Genomic DNA, 18,803 nt, shown 5'->3' with positions numbered 1-18,803 from the left:
CCTTATTTCTAAAATTTTGATGTTGCTTTGCCCGGGGTGCGAACCCAGGGCATACGGTGTGGTAGGCGGAGCACGCTACCATCACACCACGGTGGCCGCCTTCATAGAATGGCATATTTACTCTGCATCATCGGGTAAGCGGACATGCGCTCCACGCATAGCTATACATGAGTACAACGTACCCTTTCTTTCTGGGTAATTGCGGTAAACTTTACTAATAAACACAGCTTATGTATTTCTCATTAACAATTTATATTGTTGTTGTAGCAGTGCTTTGCCCCATCCAATAGGCGCGACCGATCACAAATTGTCATCAATATTCTCTAACGGGAGTCCAAGGAAACTTGCAGTTCAACAGGGTGGACCATAGTGAGAGTGGTGTTCGAGGCGTTGGTTCCACATTACAATTGAAGAGGTGGTTGGTGTCATGTGGGGACATATTGCAAGCAGGACATACATTTTGTATCTCGGGGTTGATTATGGATAGATAAGAGTTTAACTTGTTACACGTACCCAGATCGAAGTTGAGCTAGAGTGACGGGCGTTTCCCTGTTGTTGTTGTTGTAGCGATAAGGTTACTCCCCGAAGTCTTTGGGGAGTGTTATAGATGTGATGGTCCTTTGACGGATACAGATCCGGTACGCTCCGGTAACACAGCACCATTAAGGTGCTAGCCCGGCCGTTTCGGGAACGATTTATATGGCCACATTAAGCCTTCAGGCCATCCATCTCTCCCTCCCCACCCCCAAGTTCCATGAGGAGCAATAGCCCCGTCTATTAGTGAAACAGGATTCGCCGCGGATAGGTGAGGTTGGCAATTGGGTTTGGAGAAGCTATATATTGCGCTGGGAACCTGAAGGGTTGCGCTACACAGCCCCTTTAATTTGGTATTTTAGTCGCCTCTTACGACAGGCATACCTACCGCGGGTATATTCTAACCCCCTAACCCGCTGGGCGTTTACCTAGGGAGAGTGCGTTGCTCTTCTGGGAGTTCTGGTTATTTCACTTTAGGGCTGGTTTTTCAGTGCGAGTTTAAACTACAGTTGAAGTTAACTAAGAGTTTAACCTCGCCAGTTTGTTTGATAACATAAAATTATGTTGCGCATCTCAGCTTAAGCGGCCGAAGACGCAGGGTTAAACTCTAGTCAGCTTTAACTGTAGGTGAAACTTGCACTGAAAAACTGTGCATAAGAACTGGATTCGCCGGGCAATTCCTGACATAGAGGCCTAGCGCCTGTTTGTGGATATCACCATTCACCTTAAAGGCATTGTGAATGATGACTAAGTGTGTTATCTTATCTGTCAACTGCCTGACAGGCTGTTCCATATGGCTACTTTTCAGCGTTTTGACAGGCTGTTCAATATGGCGGCGCCTATCTGCAGCGGGTGATAGAAAGAGAGACATAATGAGATAGCGATAGTCAAATACAAATCAGGTGATCCAATCACTTTGGAATTTTGACGTTTATGCAGAAGATATCACACTTAGTCATCATTCACAATGCTTAAACGCTCGTGAATTTGTATTGTTTGCTGTTTTTCTCATTGGTAATGTACTAGTGCTGCCAAGTTATAAGACCGCCAACTTCGCCATCTGGCAACGGCATTCGTGCGTTTGTCAATTTCGCCTTTTGGCATTTTTAATTGTTTTTGTAGGATTTTGTTGAATTGCATTTTTTTTCTTTGCCATCGTACAATCATCTGAACCACAACGAATATTAAAAAAAATAACAGTTTATTTAGTGCTTTAAATTCTGCAATATTGCGCTACAATCAATCAATGTGCTAGTGGTAAGTGCGTTGTAAGAAAATGTAAAAAATTGAACTTTGTGGCATATTCACAATGACGAATACATCTCATGAGAAAGTGGTTGCTGTTTGCATTTGTTGGAAAGTCGATTAGGGGGAGTTGTGCGGGCTCTATCTTACGAATGCTCTGTAAAAGTGATGGCACATACTATGGATTTAAAAAGTTATGAAATTGTCTGATTACAGCAGAAATCAATTTACACATCTCAATACTATCGGTAATAGTCTAGTTGAGGGGTCGACTGCTAATACGCTACCAAAAATATCGAGAGAGGTGTCAAAAGACGCGTATTAACCTCGAGAACAATAATCTGAAGGCGGAAAAGAAAAATTTTATCTCTGTCCGGAGATATTTGCAGTTGAAGTTGGCGATTTCCATGTGGTTGTTGTTGTGTTTGTACCCACCAAAAAAATTGTGCATCACCGTGGCGGTAGCCATGGTTAAACCACACACCCGGACGTGGCATGGCGTAGCCCAGGGTTATTTTTTATAAGCGCGGCCGAAGGCCGCCAACGCCGAAAGTTGTTCTGCGCAAAAATACTATGGATCCGACCCCCGGTTTCGGAGGTACCCGCGGGTCTTTTTTCGGTTTTTCGTTAATATCTTTTGAACGCGTTAATATTTTTATTTTCCGCCTTCGGATTATTAATACTGATGTCAAGACGCGTCTTTTGACACCTCTCTCGATATTTTTGGTAGCGTATTAGCAGTCGACCCCTCAACTAGACTATTACCATACTATCGTAAAAATATGTGCACATTGATTTTATTTGAATTCCTGTAGGCTGGGGCACTGTCGCTACTATGCGCATGTAGTTCTTCGTCATTTTTTTTTCTGCAAAGCAAAGTATGCAAGAAGCCTTAGAAATCTTTCAAGTTATCTTGACAATGAACTCGAACAAATCACAAACATTAAGTACAATGACCACAGATATCTATTTAAACAATGTTTGGCGCTGCATACCTATGTATTGATGTGCGTACATACTGTGCGCTTCTTGTAGGGTATCTTAAAAGAATGTTGTATCACATACCTAAGAGGCGTGGCTCATATTGTGCAGACAGTTTTATCACGAACCTGAAATGTCTTTGTTTTAAAGAAGAAAACAATCGTGAAATCTGCTTTAACTTGTGTCTTTCCTATGCTGAAGTCTATGTATTCCCGTGTGAGTTTATCCTTTAAACTGGGTTTAAAAACAAAAAGGGTCAAGTGCTGTGGGATTTTCAACTTACACTTACTCTCGTGTGTCATGGACGGCAGACCTAGCCCGCAACGTATTGGAATGGTTCAAAGGTATAAACAAATCGAGCTCTGGTATAAAAATCGTACTGGTTTTTAAACCTCCGGGAAGCATTTTTAGCGTTACAACAACTACAATAGGTGAAAGTATATTACTTCAATAACAATTCTATTAAATCAGAGATTGTAAGCTATCAACCGAAATATCTTCGAAGAAATGTCCCTATGTAGTAGCGATATAAGCACTGTTCGCATGCTTTGGGGAGTTTATTGATGATTTCATATGATCATGTCAAAATTTCTAGGCCATTGCACACACTCCTTTTGTCATAAGAATCGCTTTTGCAATTAAGTGGAACCCCAGGCACCTACATCAGTATTCACTGTCAGCGTTTGTTTAAAATACCTCGTTATATAGAATTTGATATCAGCAGCATTAGCTATTGAATGAATCATTTCATTTGTTTAACTGCTTGGCGGGCGTTAACTTGAATGTAGTATATGTGTCCACCGTCTGTAGCAGCGCTTGTTGCGTTACATAGCTATGCAGCTATGATATTTCCTAATATACACACATATGTATGTACATTCTGTTTCCTTTCCTATTCGCATTTTTGTGTGTATGCCGTTTTTTAAATATGCGTTTGTAAAATTTTATATTGATTCATTGTTTCGCTTTCCATAGCACGCAAAAGACCACTTTGAGTTAAAACCACACAACTTTTGTGCGCAAAGCGCTTCTGAAACGCATTGATGATGTCACGCAACACCATAAACAATCCACCCGCTGGAGGTCATCGTGATTACGGTGCTACTGCGAGTAGCACAAATGCTATAATGCCCGATGTTAGCTTTTCGGGTTTCAGTCCCACAGAATTTATGTCCCTAAGCGAAGATATTGGACAGAATATCAGTGCTGTAAACTCCAGTTGTAGGCAATTGGAAAAAATATTGAAAGTAATTGGTACACGACGTGAACAACAAGGTACACCAGATAAGGTGCACAGCATACATGCTGAGGCGAATATGCGCATCGAGACGATTAGTCGTGATATACAACGGTTGACTGCTGTTGTGAGGCGTGGCGATAAACAACAGAAGTTACAGCTGGAAAAATTGACTAATGATTTTCGGAATGTTGTAGAAAAATATTCGTCTGTGCAGAAACGTATAACTGCATCTATGAGATTGAGTATTGAACTACTTGGAAAGGAACAGGATGAAAAAGCCAGCGCAGAGCGTACTGAGTTTTTGCAAGAACAAGCACAAATAACGGCTGGCATGCAATTCGAACAGGACATGTTAGTGGACCGTGAAAGGCAATTGCGTCAAATTGAAGCTGATGTGGTGGACGTGAATGTGATAATGCGCAAAGTGTATGATATCGTACAAACTCAGGCTGAAACAGTGGGTAAGTGTGTGAATTGAAGGTATGATTTGGTAAAAAAAAGACAGAAAAAAACATATTAAAATGCTTTCCAATAACTAAGGAAGGAGTATCGTAACATTAAATACTATACGCCCTCCGTTAATATTAAGTTTGAAGGCAATGGTGCCTTACGATGGTTCACGAGCAAGTTTAGCATTTAAGCTTGCTCGAGTACCACGGCGGACAAACGATTCGATTGTTAGTCAGAGAAATGGTCCAATTATGCATATATCAAAAAGATATCATAAGAAGACATTCTTTATTCTGTCTTCAAAAACAGCCACCTTCTTTTTAAGCCCTAAATGTTCCGCAAAAGAGCCCATCTACTTAATACCGCAGGACCTTTCTTATTAAGTTTGAAGGCAATGGTGCCTTACGATGGTTCACGAGCAAGTTTAGCATTTAAGCTTGCTCGAGTACCACGGCGGACAAACGATTCGATTGTTGTAGAGTCAGAGAAATAGTCCAATTATGCATATATCAAAAAGATATCATAAGAAGACATTCTTTATTCTGTCTTCAAAAACAGCCAGCCACCAGCTTTTTAAGCCCTAAATATTCCGCAAAAGAGCCCATCTACTTAATACCACAGGACCTTTCGCAGGTCAAGGTAGTGTAGTGCTTCATTTCTGTTTTGTTTTGCAATCAACCTCAGAATGTAATCTGTCAATTTGATTTGTCTATGCAGGGACCTTATTCATTTGCCTGCCTCTTGCTTAAGCTTAATGATGTTAAAAAATATATCACTAAAATTGTAATTAACGGTGTATGCCTGGAAAATGAATATGATATAGCTAATGCCCTAAATAACTTTTTTATACAAAGTATTGTTGAAATTAATGATAGCATCGAAGAAATTGTAAATGGGGATGAAATAAGCGCAAATCATAGTAATCCATTTGAAACATTTAAATTTACTGACATTGTAGTGGACGATATTATTATTATCACAAAATCACTTAAAAACAAATATGGCGGCGACAAGCTTTTATCGGAGGGTGTCGTTAAAGATGCCATGGCATATACTGCTAATTTCTATAAAGACATAATTAACGAATCCTTAAACAGCGGTATTGTACCTAGTTACTGGAAAATTTCAACAATAATACCTGTTGAAAAAGTAAAAAATACAATGAAACCCGAGGAACTACGTCCAATTAACACGTTACCTACAGATGAAAAAATTATGGAGACAGTGGTGAAGGATCAACTTGTGGCATACTTAGAGAAGCACAATGTGATTATCCCAGAACAATCGGGATTCAGGAAGAGCCATTCTTGTGAAACAGCGTTGAATATGGTAATTGCAGATTGGAAAGAAGACATGGCGGACAAAAAATTTACGGTGTCTGTCTTCTTGGATTTAAAACGGGCTTTTGAAACTGTCGATAGATCTGAGCTATTGGACGTTATGTTTAAAATTGGTATAAGAGGAAAGGCTTTGGAATGGTTCCGGAGTTATTTGGGTGACAGAAAACAGAGAACGATAATTGGAAAGGAGGTTTCATCAGTGGTGGATGTTAACAATGGTCTACCACAAGGCTCGGTCTTGGCGCCAATATTGTTTACATTGTATATCAATGATATCAAAAGATGCTTAAAATATTGTAAAATACGTCTATTTGCGGATGATGCATTGCTTATCATAATGGGAAAAATATGCAGAATGTGCCATACTGAAAGTACAAGAAGACCTGGACTCGCTATACAAATGGTTATGCCTTAGAAAACTGAAATTAAATGTCGAAAAAACTAAGTTCATGATATTTTGTAAAAACACTAATATCATAAGTAACTATAGTTTAAATAATATTACGCTGAAGGTAAAAAACATGGAAATCCAAAGAGTAGACAAAATTAAGTATTTAGGAGTTTTGATTGATGATAATCTAAATTTTGGAGAGCATGTAACTTATCTGGAAAGGAAAATTGCACAGAAAATAGGCTTCATGTATAGAACATGTAAACATATCAGTCAAAGTCATAAAATATTGGTATATCGTTCAATTATTGAACCACACTTTATTTATTGTCCTACTATTCTGCTATTAAGTAATGATATATATATTAAGAAACTTCAAATACAGCAAAACAAGGCAATGCGATTTATTTTAAAATGTCCTCCAAGAACGCCAAAAATTGTAATGCTCAATAGATTAAACTGGCTTAGTATTAAACAGTCAGTTAGTTATTTCACATTGAAATTTATACACCAACTTAGGTTAGGAATTTTACCGAATTACCTGAGTAGTAAAATACATTATAATCATGAAATCCACAATTATGGAACAAGAAATTGCAATAATATAAGACTGCCTAGAATAAGAACTGAGTTCGCCAAAAGGTCTCTTGAATATTTAGGGTATAAAATTTATAATGAGTTACCTTCTGATTTGAAAGACTGTGAAAATATTAGTAAGTTCAAAGAAAAATTGTTTTTATATTGTACGTCACTAAATGTGACATGAGTATTTATGTTTAATCTCTTATTTTAACCTAAACTAGGTCTTAAAGACCGTAATAATAAATAAATCTTGCCAGTGTACCGCAAATTTTCCAGACATTTTGCAGTTACGGCAAGAACATCAATAGGAAGCTTTCACCTGGGGATAGTTTTTGAATTTATAAAAAAAATGAATTTCAAGCTCGGTAATTTTTTTCATCCAATTTATTTATAAGCTTCATTTGGGGATATGATAATGGCCATTAAATTGATCTGTAATATTTATAAATCCTCATATCGATCATAGCCTGCTCCCTACTCTTATCGCCCGACTGCCAAAGCTTCGGTCTCAATATCAGGCGGTTTTAAAACTTTAATTTTTATTTTTAATCAATAATTTTATCTATTTTTTACTACAGATAATCTCGAAAATAGTGTTGAAAATGCTGCCACCGATGTGGAATTGGGACGTGCCGAATTGGCTAAAGCAGCAGCGTATCGTCGCAGTCATCGTCGCAAAATACTACTACTTTTAGTGATCGCTGTGATAATAGGATTAGTTGTGACGGGCATTATTGTAGCAAAGCTAACTAGTTAATTTGTTGTTTTCGTTTTATTACAAATAATTTATGTATGTGTCTAACATTATGCTGATGATAATGATGATGAGTTTATTACTTAAAAAAAATAAAGACAAAAAAAAAACCTGTAGTATGTTATCAAAAATGTAGTAGTTACGCTAAAGGCATATTGTTTTGTTTTGTTAATAGCGAACAAAAGTGGATCAACACGCACACAAATACGAGTATTGTACACTTCTTTAAGAAGAATATCAACATTAAATCTTATCTGTTTTTTTTTTATTAAAATGAATATATGTTTATTGAAGTTAATCGATAGGAAAGAAAGAGGAGCCACTTTAATATTATATATACATTACGAAAAGAAAACATACGATATAATACAAATAATACAAAGTAAATAAATGAATATATGTTTAATCAGTAAATAAATAAAATTAATATATTGCTTGAAAAATGTAATCAAATTATCATTATTGCATGAGGCTTATCCAAGTACACGTTTTGGTTGATATTTGCTAAATCCCTTTAATTGCAATAAAGCCACAGTTACGCAAGATATGCCACACATTCTTCAATTGCAGCAGAAAAACTGTTTAGATGGTCGGCTTGTACATATGGCTTTAGAAAAATTCAACACTTTGGTGGAAATATTGTGGAGAAAGATCGTGGAAATGTTGATGATTGTACTGGTGTAAACGTTTTTGTAATGCCTTATTAAACGGATCTCTATTGGCAAGTTACCATGGAGTTTTTTGAATGTTTGCCATTCTAGCAAATCTGTTTGCTTGCCCGTATCCTTAAACTTCCATATAATGTAGAACCTAGACCAAATTATAAGGTTATAAATAAGAGTCTCTCGAATAGTGAGGTTTTCATACAAACCGATGAGTTTGTGCTTCTGTGCAACATTCTGGCTTCTATGTAATTTAAACTGGTGTCACCCATGCCTACCGGAAGTCAGAATCATGGCAGTGGGTAAACAACAGTTTTGAACTACAGGGGTGCACTTGTCATAGTCTTGTTGTACTGACAAAGATGATTTAGGGTGTGTCTTGCCGTGATGTGAACCTTGGTTATTGGCTGATCTAATTTTGTCTGCTAGCTAATTCAGTGCATATTGCGCCTGCGGTACTTCTCTAGACCAGGTCCATACTCTGTAGTAGTTCTGGTTGTTGTTGTTGTTGTAGCGATAAGGTTGCTCCCCGAAGGCTTTGGGGAGTGTTATCGATGTGATGTCCTTTGCCGGATACAAATCCGGTACGCTCCGGTACCGTAGCACCATTAAGGTGCTAGCCCGACCATCTCGGGAACGATTTATGTGGCCACATTAAATCTTCTGGCCATTCCCTACCTCCCTACCCCCAAGTTCCATGAGGAGCTTGGGGTCGCCAGAGCCTCGTCTGTTAGTGAAACAGGATTCGCCGAGGATAGGTGAGGTGGTTAGGAAAAGCTATATATTGCGCTGGCGACCTGAAAGGTTGCGCTACACAGCCCCTTGAATCTGGTATTTTAGTCGCCTCTTACGACAGGCATACCTACCGCGGGTATATTCTGATCCCCTAACCCGCTGGGGCAGTAGTAGTTCTGGTCGGCTACTGATCCTCGCCAGCACAAGCAACCTCCTAAGTTAGTTTTTGAATCTTGTCGCTTAAACTATATGAAATGGATGCTTGCAATCTTTAACACAGTGCATTTGCTCTGGCTATTATCTTCCGGCTAAAATCCACACACCCAAGGCGCGCGAAATGGAACAAATCATTTTCGCGGTAGTCGGACTAGTGCTAAAAGATGCTAATACGGAGCGAAACGGGTTCATCGCTGAGGGTTTTGCGGTTAAAACCACAACAATAACAATATCATCGTGATGCCATTTCTTCCTGGTCGCAATCTATCACGCTATTCGCAACATTTTTGAGGTCTGCAGTTATACTGTGATTAATACCATTACTTTGGCACCACGCCAGTCACAAAATGGTAATAGTCTAGTTGAGGGGTCGACTGCTAATACGCTACCAAAAATATCGAGAGAGGTGTCAAAAGACGCGTATTAATCTCGAGAACAATAATCCGATGGCGGAAAAGAAAAATTTTATCTATATCCGGAGATATTTGCAGTTGAAGTTGGCGATTTCCATGTGGTTGTTGTTGTGTTGTACCCACCAAAAAAAATTGTGCATCACCGTGGCGGTAGCCACGGTTAAACCACACACCCGGACGTGGCATGGCGTAGCCCAGGGTTATTTTTTATAAGCGCGGCCGAAGGCCGCCAACGCCGAAAGGTGTTCTGCGCAAAAATACTATGGATCCGACCCCCGGTTCCGGAGGTACCCGCGGGTCTTTTTTCGGTTTTTCGTTAATATCTTTTGAACGCGTTAATATTTTTATTTTCCGTCTTCGGATTATTAATACTGATGTCAAGACGCGTCGTTTGACACCTCTCTCGATATTTTTGGTAGCGTATTAGCAGTCGACCCCTCAACTAGACTATTACCCACAAAATTATTAATATATATTTGAAAATTCCCAGGTTTTCTTTCAATTAATTCACTTCGTGTAATCAAAATTAGATGTTTCTTATCTCCAATCGATAAATATGTGTGTGTGATCATCCCTCAGTTTGCGATTCCGCCAAATGACAGCAAGCTAATGTCATTTCATGACATTGAACACCGCAAATGCCATACTGGCAAAGTATACAGTGCATCCAACTGTCACCTAGCCATTCCTCAAGATGAGGTTTAACAATCTATCAAGATTTCAAACATTTTTTTTTTTTAAACAACAATAAGATGTATATGCATTTATACAAAAGTTATTATCATAAATGTTCAAACTTGTTAATAGTTTTAAGAAAGTCTATTAACTCTTTATAATAACCTATATTCCTTGATCTCAATAACTCAGTGAGACTGTTAAATTTATTAAAAATATTATAGTTAATTCGATTTGATTGAAACAAACAACAATCAAAAATTATATGATCTGCCGTTTCTGGAAAATTGCAGGAAAGACAGTGACTGGAGACCCTGGTGTTGAAATTACTAAGGTAATAATTACAATAAGTATGACCCATCATTAATCTATTAATAAGCTTAATCTCAATACTACTAAAATTAATATTTTTGTCTCTATACCACGGAATTTTGATAACATCATTAAAAACCTCCGCAAAACGATTACCTACAGAAAGACTTAAATTTCTGAAATCACTATTCCAATCATTCCAAATTTCATCATTAATCCTCAAAAGCGCTTCATATGGAGTAAGCCCAATAACCAAATTCTGACCCGCTAACACAGCAGTTTTAGCAGCAATATCAGCTTTCTCATTAAATTCAATGCCCATATGACCTGGTACCCAAATAAAATGAACTGTAACTAAATTTTCACGCAACTGATACAGTAGGTTATGAATTTCAGCTGCAATAAAATTGTCAGTACACACCTTATCTAACACCTCCAACGCTGATAAGCTATCAGAAAAAACAATAGCTTTTTCTCTCTTCTGCCTAGCAATCAAATTTATAGCCTGCTTAATCGCTATAAGCTCCCCAGTAATAGATGAAAATTTTTCATTTAATTTATACAAAAAATACACATTGTTCTGTAAATCATATACACCACACCCAACACAGTCACTAGAACAAGAAGCATCCGTAGAAAAGATATAAAAACCATTTCCAATCAACGTATTTTTCATTTCATTATACATCATCTTTACCTGAACATTCGAATAATTTTTTTTTGACCCAACAAGACTATGCTTTTTAAAAACAAGATTAGGATGTTTATTGAAACCTACAGTGGTAATAATTCTATCAAAAATATTTTTGAACTTATAATAAGTTATGCTGTAACTGGTATTAATTTGTGGTCCATTAGCAACCAATTCCCTTAGATCAGAATTTTTCATCCACTGCTGAACCAACTCTTTACCAGTTAACCATTTAGATCTAAATAAGGGTGGCAGCTCACCTGCAATCACAAATCTACTATGAACCAGCGCACTTGGTGGCACACCTATACACCTTCTCAAGGTATCACTAACAACCCTAGACAACCTTAGATTGTAACCACTTGGAGCATTTGCCCATGTAGTACATCCATACTCTAGTTTTGATCTAAGAAAGGCCCTATAAATATTTATAGCAACTTTAGGAGAAAGACCAGCTTTTATAGAAGTTAAACGTTTAACAAGATTATTTGCCTGTACTATCTCTCTCTTAACCTTAATAACTTGATCATTTAAAGAACCACTCGAATTTAAAACTCTGCCAAGAAATTTAATTTGACCTACTTGTTCAATTTGACTCTCTCCAACCCTTAATGCAAGGGAATTTCTGTTACCTTTAGCCATATACATAAACTTTGTCTTAGTAACATTAATATCTAAACACGACTGATAACAAGATTGTTGAAAATCTAAAACCTTTGCCTGTAAATTTTCAAAAGCCCTATCTTGAGACCTACCAACCGAGACAATAAGAAAATCGTCTGCAAATTGAAAAATATGACTACTATCATCACTTAGAAGATGTAATTTTGCAGTATATAAATTAAAAAGAATAGGCGATAAAATACTACCCTGTGGCAAACCATTTTCAATGTCTATTTGATTTTTTCCTAATATTAATGTTCTTCTGTGAAGAAAATTATATATCCAGCTAAAAACTTTACGATCAACACCACAGTTATTAAGTATTTCGATCAACTTCACTATATCTACACAGTTATATGCATTCGATAAATCTAAGCTGCATACAAAAACCTTTTTTTTTTTGTTATTTTTTTCAATACCAATAACCTGAAGGCATTCATTAAGACATACCGTTGTGGATTTATGCTTTCTATAGGCAAAACTTCTATTAGGAACAATGCCATTTTTCTCAACAAAATCAGTTAACAACTCCTTAATAACCAAATTTATACTCTTTATCACAACCGAAATTAGGGAAATTGGTCTAAAGTTACCAATCTCATTTAAATTCGCCCCAGCTTTAGGAATGGGCACGACTGAAATTCTCCTCCATGATGAGAGATCAAAATGACCTTGCAAAAGCTTTGCCATGTTAGAAAATGTCTCAGGATTAAGTGCATTCAACATCTTATATGTTATCTTATCTTCACCACCAGCAGTCGACTTTTTTTTAGCAATTATCTCACTCAAACCCATGAAACTAGCATCAAAATCCACATTCATAGTACATGGTAACAATGGTAATCTATCCAACATAACATGAAGAGACGGACTTTCTTTATTAACTACTTGATTACCTAAAAATTCCAAATATGGAGCATTATTTTCAGACAGCCACAACGAAACTGAACTAGCCCCAACATTCTTAACATTGTTAATAAAAAACCATGCCTTTTTTGTATTTGGTTCAGAATTCAACGACTCTACAGCCTCCAAAAAACTTTTCTTTTTTGCCTCTTTAACACATTGCTTCCAGTCCTCAAGTAATCGACAAGCCTCATCAAGATCCTCCCTTCTTGATACCCTTCTTGCCTTACACCTAGCTGCATTTAGAATCGTATATTTCCTTTCCAATTCATTATCCCACCAAACTTTAGGTATATGCTTAAAATGATCCAAATCAATAGACGCCTTTTCTCTAGCCTTATCAAATTTATTTGTTAAATCATCTAAATTTTCTATATTTTTAATCTCATTAACTTCTTTCACAAGTAGATTTTTAGACACAAAAAGAGAGTGTATATTTCTTGAACATAACCACATTACAAATTTTTTTTTGGCACTATATACATATGTATCCACTTATAGATTAATCCAGAATCTGACATATGCCATCTTTCAGTGAGGTTTACAGCTCCGGCTGTCGCTCAATTCTCATGGGAATGCTCTGGATCATTGAGAGACTTGAGAAGCAGATGTCGTGAAATTTTCGCACACGTGAAATGTGATAGGCAGATGTCGCCGCTGTTTTTCATTTAACTCATACGGCGAAAGGCTAAGCAGCGATATTTATTTTTGAAAAAGTAGGTATATTAAAGGCCGCGTTGGCAACCTAAAGAGAAGTAATTAACAAATTATCTGGCTCACAAATTGAACCAGACTTCTATCTGGATTTATCTGGCTCAAATCTTTGTTGTTGCATTTACATGCAAAATTATTTATCTGGCTCAGGATTTTGCCACCGGATGATAGCTATAAAGTTCCATCATTAAACCTTTAAAGCGAAAATGGGAATTTATCGGTACATAAATGACCCAGCACTTAAATTATCCTATCTCTACTGAACCAAGCAAGATTTTCTGAATTCTTGTCTTGCAATATATATCCACCTACTGGTAGATTAATTGACAATTTGGTTCAAGATCCTATCATCAACTGTTCAATTTCTACGCGCGATTTATCGGTTGATCGATCAGCGCTTACTACTAACGGCTTTTTGTGTATAACTTTCGAGAAAAGCTAAATTCAAAAGTTTATTTTCTACATTCATATAGCTACCTAATACGCCAATTACACGGCTCAAGTATCCTTGTGCCAATTACCAATTTGCACAAGGATTTGCCCGGTGTGTGCAATGGTTGCGCTATTTGCGCAGAGAACTGCGCTAAAATCAAAACGATTTTGATATTTACGTATGTCTGCAAATATTGCACATGCATTTTTCTTCGTGTATGGTGAATCTTACACAGTTTACCTGTGGTTTCTGATAATATAACATCAGTAATTATTGCTTAAAAATGTTAATATCGAAGGCGTAAGGACCATCTCTAGCTTGTAACAGGAATTCACACAAATTCAATAATACATAATAATTTTTTATACAATTAGAACACATGTTTCATTTGTTGCGCTAGTTGAAAAATGAATATTGCGCAGTGCTGCAATGAGTTGAGCTGGTCTTGCAACTAAAATATAAAAATTATAAATACAATGGAAAATAAACGCTTCTGGTGCGAGTTTTTCGACTTATACTGTGAATTACCAGCAATGTGGAAAATAAATATTGTTTTTTTATACAATTAGTGCCTTTTTTATACAATTAAAACACATGTTTCATTTGTTGCGCTACATTAAAAATGAATATTGCGCAGTGTTTTTGAGCCGTTTATGTAAAAATTTTCATTTGCACAAATTCCGTCGTTTTATATTTGCGCATGGCTTTTGTGTCATGTATGGGCCGTCTAATGTAGATTGGTCCACAATTTGTTTCAAGGTTTTATCACTAAAGGTTAAGGCGCTAAGTGGATTAATCGATTTTTCGATTATTTCTGTGCCTTTCGTGAATATCTCTTGAACCAAGCCAAATGACACAGTTTTTATTTTTGTAATATATAGGTACTACTTGTAGATTAATCCACAATTAGGTATAGAGTTCCATTATTAACCCTTCAAGGCGAAAATTGGAATTTATCCGTACGCTAATGACCCAGCTTTAAATTGCTCTATATCTCCTGAACCAAGCCAGATTTCTAAACTTTCTTTTTGTGTTATATATCTCCCTATTTTTAAATTAAAAATCAATTCGATTGAAGGTTCTATCATAAAGGGTTCAAGAGATGTTCAGTATTAATCGAAAAATCGATTATTGCAATTAGCGCATAAACCGTTAGTGATAGAACCTTGAATCAAATGGTGGCTTAATCTACAAGTCAGTAGCCGAATGCTGCAACAAAAAAAATTGATATTGTTCAAGAGATATACACAATACTCGGTTTAGTCGGCAGTAGTTGTCAACAAACCGATTATTGTGTATATCTCTTGAACCAAAGCAAATGGTAAATTGTTTCTTTCTGCAATATACAGGTGCTTATCTGTAGGTTAATCCACAATTAGGTATAAAGTTCCATCATTACCCTTCAAAGCAAAAATTGGAACTTATCGGTACACAAATGATCCAGCACCTAAATTGCCCTATATCTCTTGAACCAGGCAAGATTTTCGAAATTCTTGTCTTGCATTATATAGCCACCTACATGTATATCAATCCCTAATTTGACTAATTGTTTTATCGTTAACGGTTCAATTTCTACGTGTGATTTATCGGTTGATTGATCAGTGCTGACTACTAACTGCTTTTTGTGTATAACTCTCGAACAAAGCTAAATGCAAAAGTTTTTTTTCTACATTCATATAGCTACCTAATGTAGATTGGTCTCGATTTGATTCAAGGTTCTATCACTAACGGTTATGGCGTTAAGTGGACTAATCGGGTTTTCGATTATTTCTGTGCCTTTCGTGTATATCTCTTGAACCAAGCCAAATTACACAGTTTTTTTTCTGCAATATATAGATACTACTTGTAGATTAATCCACAATTAGGTATAAAGTTCCATCATTAACCCTTGAAAGGCGAAAATGAGAATTTATCGGTGCGCTGATGACCCAGCGTCTAAATTGCTCTATATTTCCTGAACCAAGCCAGATTTCTAAACTTTCTTTCTGTGTTAAATATCTAAAGTTAAAGTGAAACTACTTTCATACTTTAATTCTTAAACATAAATGAGCGATGAATGTCAAGATTTTAAACTTTTTATTATGCGCCTAAATGTATGCTAAGCCAAAATTATGCCTAATTAGTCTTCTCAGCTTAGCAGCACTTGAGTTTTTGCACAGCGCTGTCTAAACAGCTGATTTGGACATCCATGCTGCAACGTGCTCCGGCATGTCATTTAAATAAACAGAATATAAACAAATAATATAATTTTTTTCCAATAAAAAATGGTGCAGGGAAAATTTAAAAAGACAAAATTACCTGTTGGCATCCAGCAAAAACAAAAGCAGAAAAATAAGAAAGCTTTCACAAGAAGAGCAAGTGAGTGTTTTTGGTGAAAGGGCAAATAGAAGTCGAAATATAGGTGATCGATAGCATCGGTCCTGTCAAGGACTTGGTAGAGCTGCGTGTTTTGGTAGTAGTGCAGTTTACGGTACCCACTCTAAAGTTGGGCCAAGATTTTCGAGTGAGGTATCAAAAGACGCGTATTAATCTCGAGAACAATAATCCGAAGGCGGAAAAGAAAAATTTTATCTCCGTCCGGAGATATTTGCAGTTGAAGTTGGCGATTTTAATGTGGTTGTTGTTGTGTGTACCCACAAAAAAAATTGTGCATGGTATACCACATACCCGGACTTGGCGTGGCGTAGCCCAGGGTTATTTTTGGTAATAGTCTAGTTGAGGGGTCGACTGCTAATACGCTACCAAAAATATCGAGAGAGGTGTCAAACGACGCGTCTTGACATCAGTATTAATAACCCGAAGGCGGAAAATAAAAATTTTAACGCGTTCAAAAGATATTAACGAAAAACCGAAAAAAGACCCGCGGGTACCTCCGAAACCGGGGGTCGGATCCATAGTATTTTTGCGCAGAACACCTTTCTGCGTTGGCGGCCTTCGGCCGCGATTATAAAAAATAACCCTGGGCTACGCCATGCCAAGTCCGGGTGTGTGGTATAACCGTGGCTACCGCCACGGTGATGCACAATTTTTTTTGGGGGTACAAACACAACAACAACCACATGGAAATCGCCAACTTCAAATGCAAATATCTCCGGACAGAGATAAAATGTTTCTTTTCCGCCATCGGATTATTGTTCTCGAGATTAATACGCGTCGTTTGACACCTCTCTCGATATTTTTGGTAGCGTATTAGCAGTCGACCCCTCAACTAGACTATTACCTTATTTTTTTTTAAGCGCGGCCCAGGGCCGCCAACGCAGAAAGGTGTTCTGCGCAAAAATACTATGGATCCCACCCCCGGTTTCGGAGGGACCCGTGGGTCTTTTCGGTTTTTCGCTAATATCTTTTGAACGGGTAAAAAAAGTTAACTTCCGCTTTCGGATTGTTGATCTAGACGTGAATACGCGTCTTTTGATACCTCACTCGAAAATTTTGGCCCAAATTTCGGTGGGTACCGTAAACTGCACTATTACCCAAATCGTTTCAGAAATCCTTCAGGATTAAGAAGAATAATCTGCCAGTAGATTCCTTCAGTAGGAGAAATTGGGAAGCGCAGACTGCGAACCTCAAGCACCATAAAGGATATTAGTAGTGAGGTCAAAACGCGTGGTTGACACCACTCCCGATATTTTTGCAAGCGTATTAGCATTCGGCCCCTGTTGTAAACTATTACCAGAAATCATTTGAAGAAGGGCTAGCTAAGTTCTTAAACCCTTTTGCTAACCGCTGTGGCATTGGGAAAACTAGTAGACTTATCTAATTAAAAAGGGTGTTATAGTGATACAGTAGATGTCAATGAAAGGTACTTACGCGACCGCCGAGGTGTGCTCTCTACCACACCGAAAGTCCTGGGTTTTACGCAATGAAAAAGCAGCATCAAAATCCTTAGAAAAGGTTTTTTTCAACGAGGAGAATATTTTGCCTCTGAAGAATATTTTAGATTTCATGCAATTCCAAAACACGTATTTCTAAAATAAGATATCGGTCTACACTCAAAAAGCTTTAATTAGATTTCCTTTCAGGGGTTTTTCTACGCATTCACCCAAATTAACAAAAACAAAGCTTAATAACTTCATTTTTGCTTATATAATTTTCTATTTTCCCATTTTAGATGCTCCCATTCAACCGAAGAAGACCAAATTCAACGAACAACAGAAAATTAAGCATGCAATCTCGAAGACTGTGAACAAATCAGTAGAAAGTGAACTGCGCTCGCGTGCCATGCAGGGTGAATTGAAAATGAGTAGAGCACAAGAAGCTGTGGCAAAACATCATAAGACAAAAGCGCAAACAGCTACTGAGGCAGGTCCATCCACGTCGGGATTAAAGTGAACCACTTTGTTTAGTTTTACGGTGCAAAATGTATTATAAGAAATAGAATAAATATTCTAAATAAAAATGTACACTATAATAACAATATTCCTAAATGCAGCTGTTGTAACAGGACTTCGGACCGTGCAATATGTCATGTTGTTGTTGTTTTTGTAGCAGTGCTTCGCCCCATCCAATAGGTGCGACCGATCACAAATTGTCATCAATATCCTCTAACGGGTGTCCAAGGAAACTTGCTGTTTCAACAGGGGTGGACCATAATGAGAGGGGTGTTAGAGGCGTTGGTTCCACATTACAATTAAAGAGATTATTGGTGTCATGTGGGGACACATTGCAAGCGGGGCATACATTTTGTATGTCGGGGTTGATTCTGGATAGGTAAGAGTTTAACCTGTTACAGTATCCAGATCGAAGTTGAGCTAGAGTGACTCGTGTTTCCCTGGGGAGTGTGTGTTCCTCTTCCGCAAGTTTTGGGTAATGTTCTTTGAGTACTGGATTCACCGGGCAATTCCCAGCATAAAGGGCCGACGCCTA

The 18,803-nt window shown here is 37.4% G+C and overlaps 2 protein-coding genes and 1 long non-coding RNA gene across 5 annotated transcripts; 2 read left to right on the top strand and 1 right to left on the bottom strand.

Annotated features, from left to right (window-relative positions):
- Positions 1 to 1,628: 1,628 nt before the first annotated feature.
- Syx13 (syntaxin 13) lies at positions 1,629 to 7,970 on the top strand. Its single transcript, XM_067792275.1, has 3 exons — positions 1,629 to 1,791; positions 3,736 to 4,461; positions 7,342 to 7,970. The coding sequence occupies exons 2-3, from the start codon at positions 3,804 to 3,806 to the stop codon at positions 7,518 to 7,520; spliced, it is 837 nt and encodes a 278-aa protein (XP_067648376.1). The 5' UTR covers positions 1,629 to 1,791; positions 3,736 to 3,803; the 3' UTR covers positions 7,521 to 7,970.
- On the bottom strand, positions 7,671 to 10,624 carry LOC137254538 (uncharacterized). Of its 3 annotated transcripts, none has more exons than XR_010954022.1 (3): positions 10,002 to 10,591; positions 8,389 to 9,435; positions 7,671 to 8,327 (listed from the first exon to the last, which is right to left on the bottom strand). It is a non-coding gene; the product is annotated as an uncharacterized lncRNA (long non-coding RNA). The 3 variants fall into 3 exon arrangements; XR_010954021.1 differs by having other exon boundaries at positions 8,389 to 9,424; positions 10,002 to 10,589; XR_010954020.1 differs by having other exon boundaries at positions 8,389 to 10,624.
- Positions 10,625 to 16,118: 5,494 nt separating this feature from the next.
- Positions 16,119 to 18,356, top strand: LOC137252302 (uncharacterized). Its single transcript, XM_067787805.1, has 2 exons — positions 16,119 to 16,295; positions 18,049 to 18,356. Exons 1-2 carry the CDS (start codon positions 16,202 to 16,204, stop codon positions 18,267 to 18,269), a joined length of 315 nt encoding a protein of 104 aa, XP_067643906.1. The 5' UTR covers positions 16,119 to 16,201; the 3' UTR covers positions 18,270 to 18,356.
- The last annotated feature ends 447 nt before the right edge of the window (positions 18,357 to 18,803 follow it).

Source organism: Eurosta solidaginis, chromosome 5 (assembly GCF_040869045.1).
Source record: "Eurosta solidaginis isolate ZX-2024a chromosome 5, ASM4086904v1, whole genome shotgun sequence".
Taxonomy (NCBI): domain Eukaryota; kingdom Metazoa; phylum Arthropoda; class Insecta; order Diptera; family Tephritidae; genus Eurosta; species Eurosta solidaginis.
The sequence above is the reverse complement of the archived record's forward strand: the minus strand, read 5'-3'. Positions and strand labels throughout refer to the sequence as shown.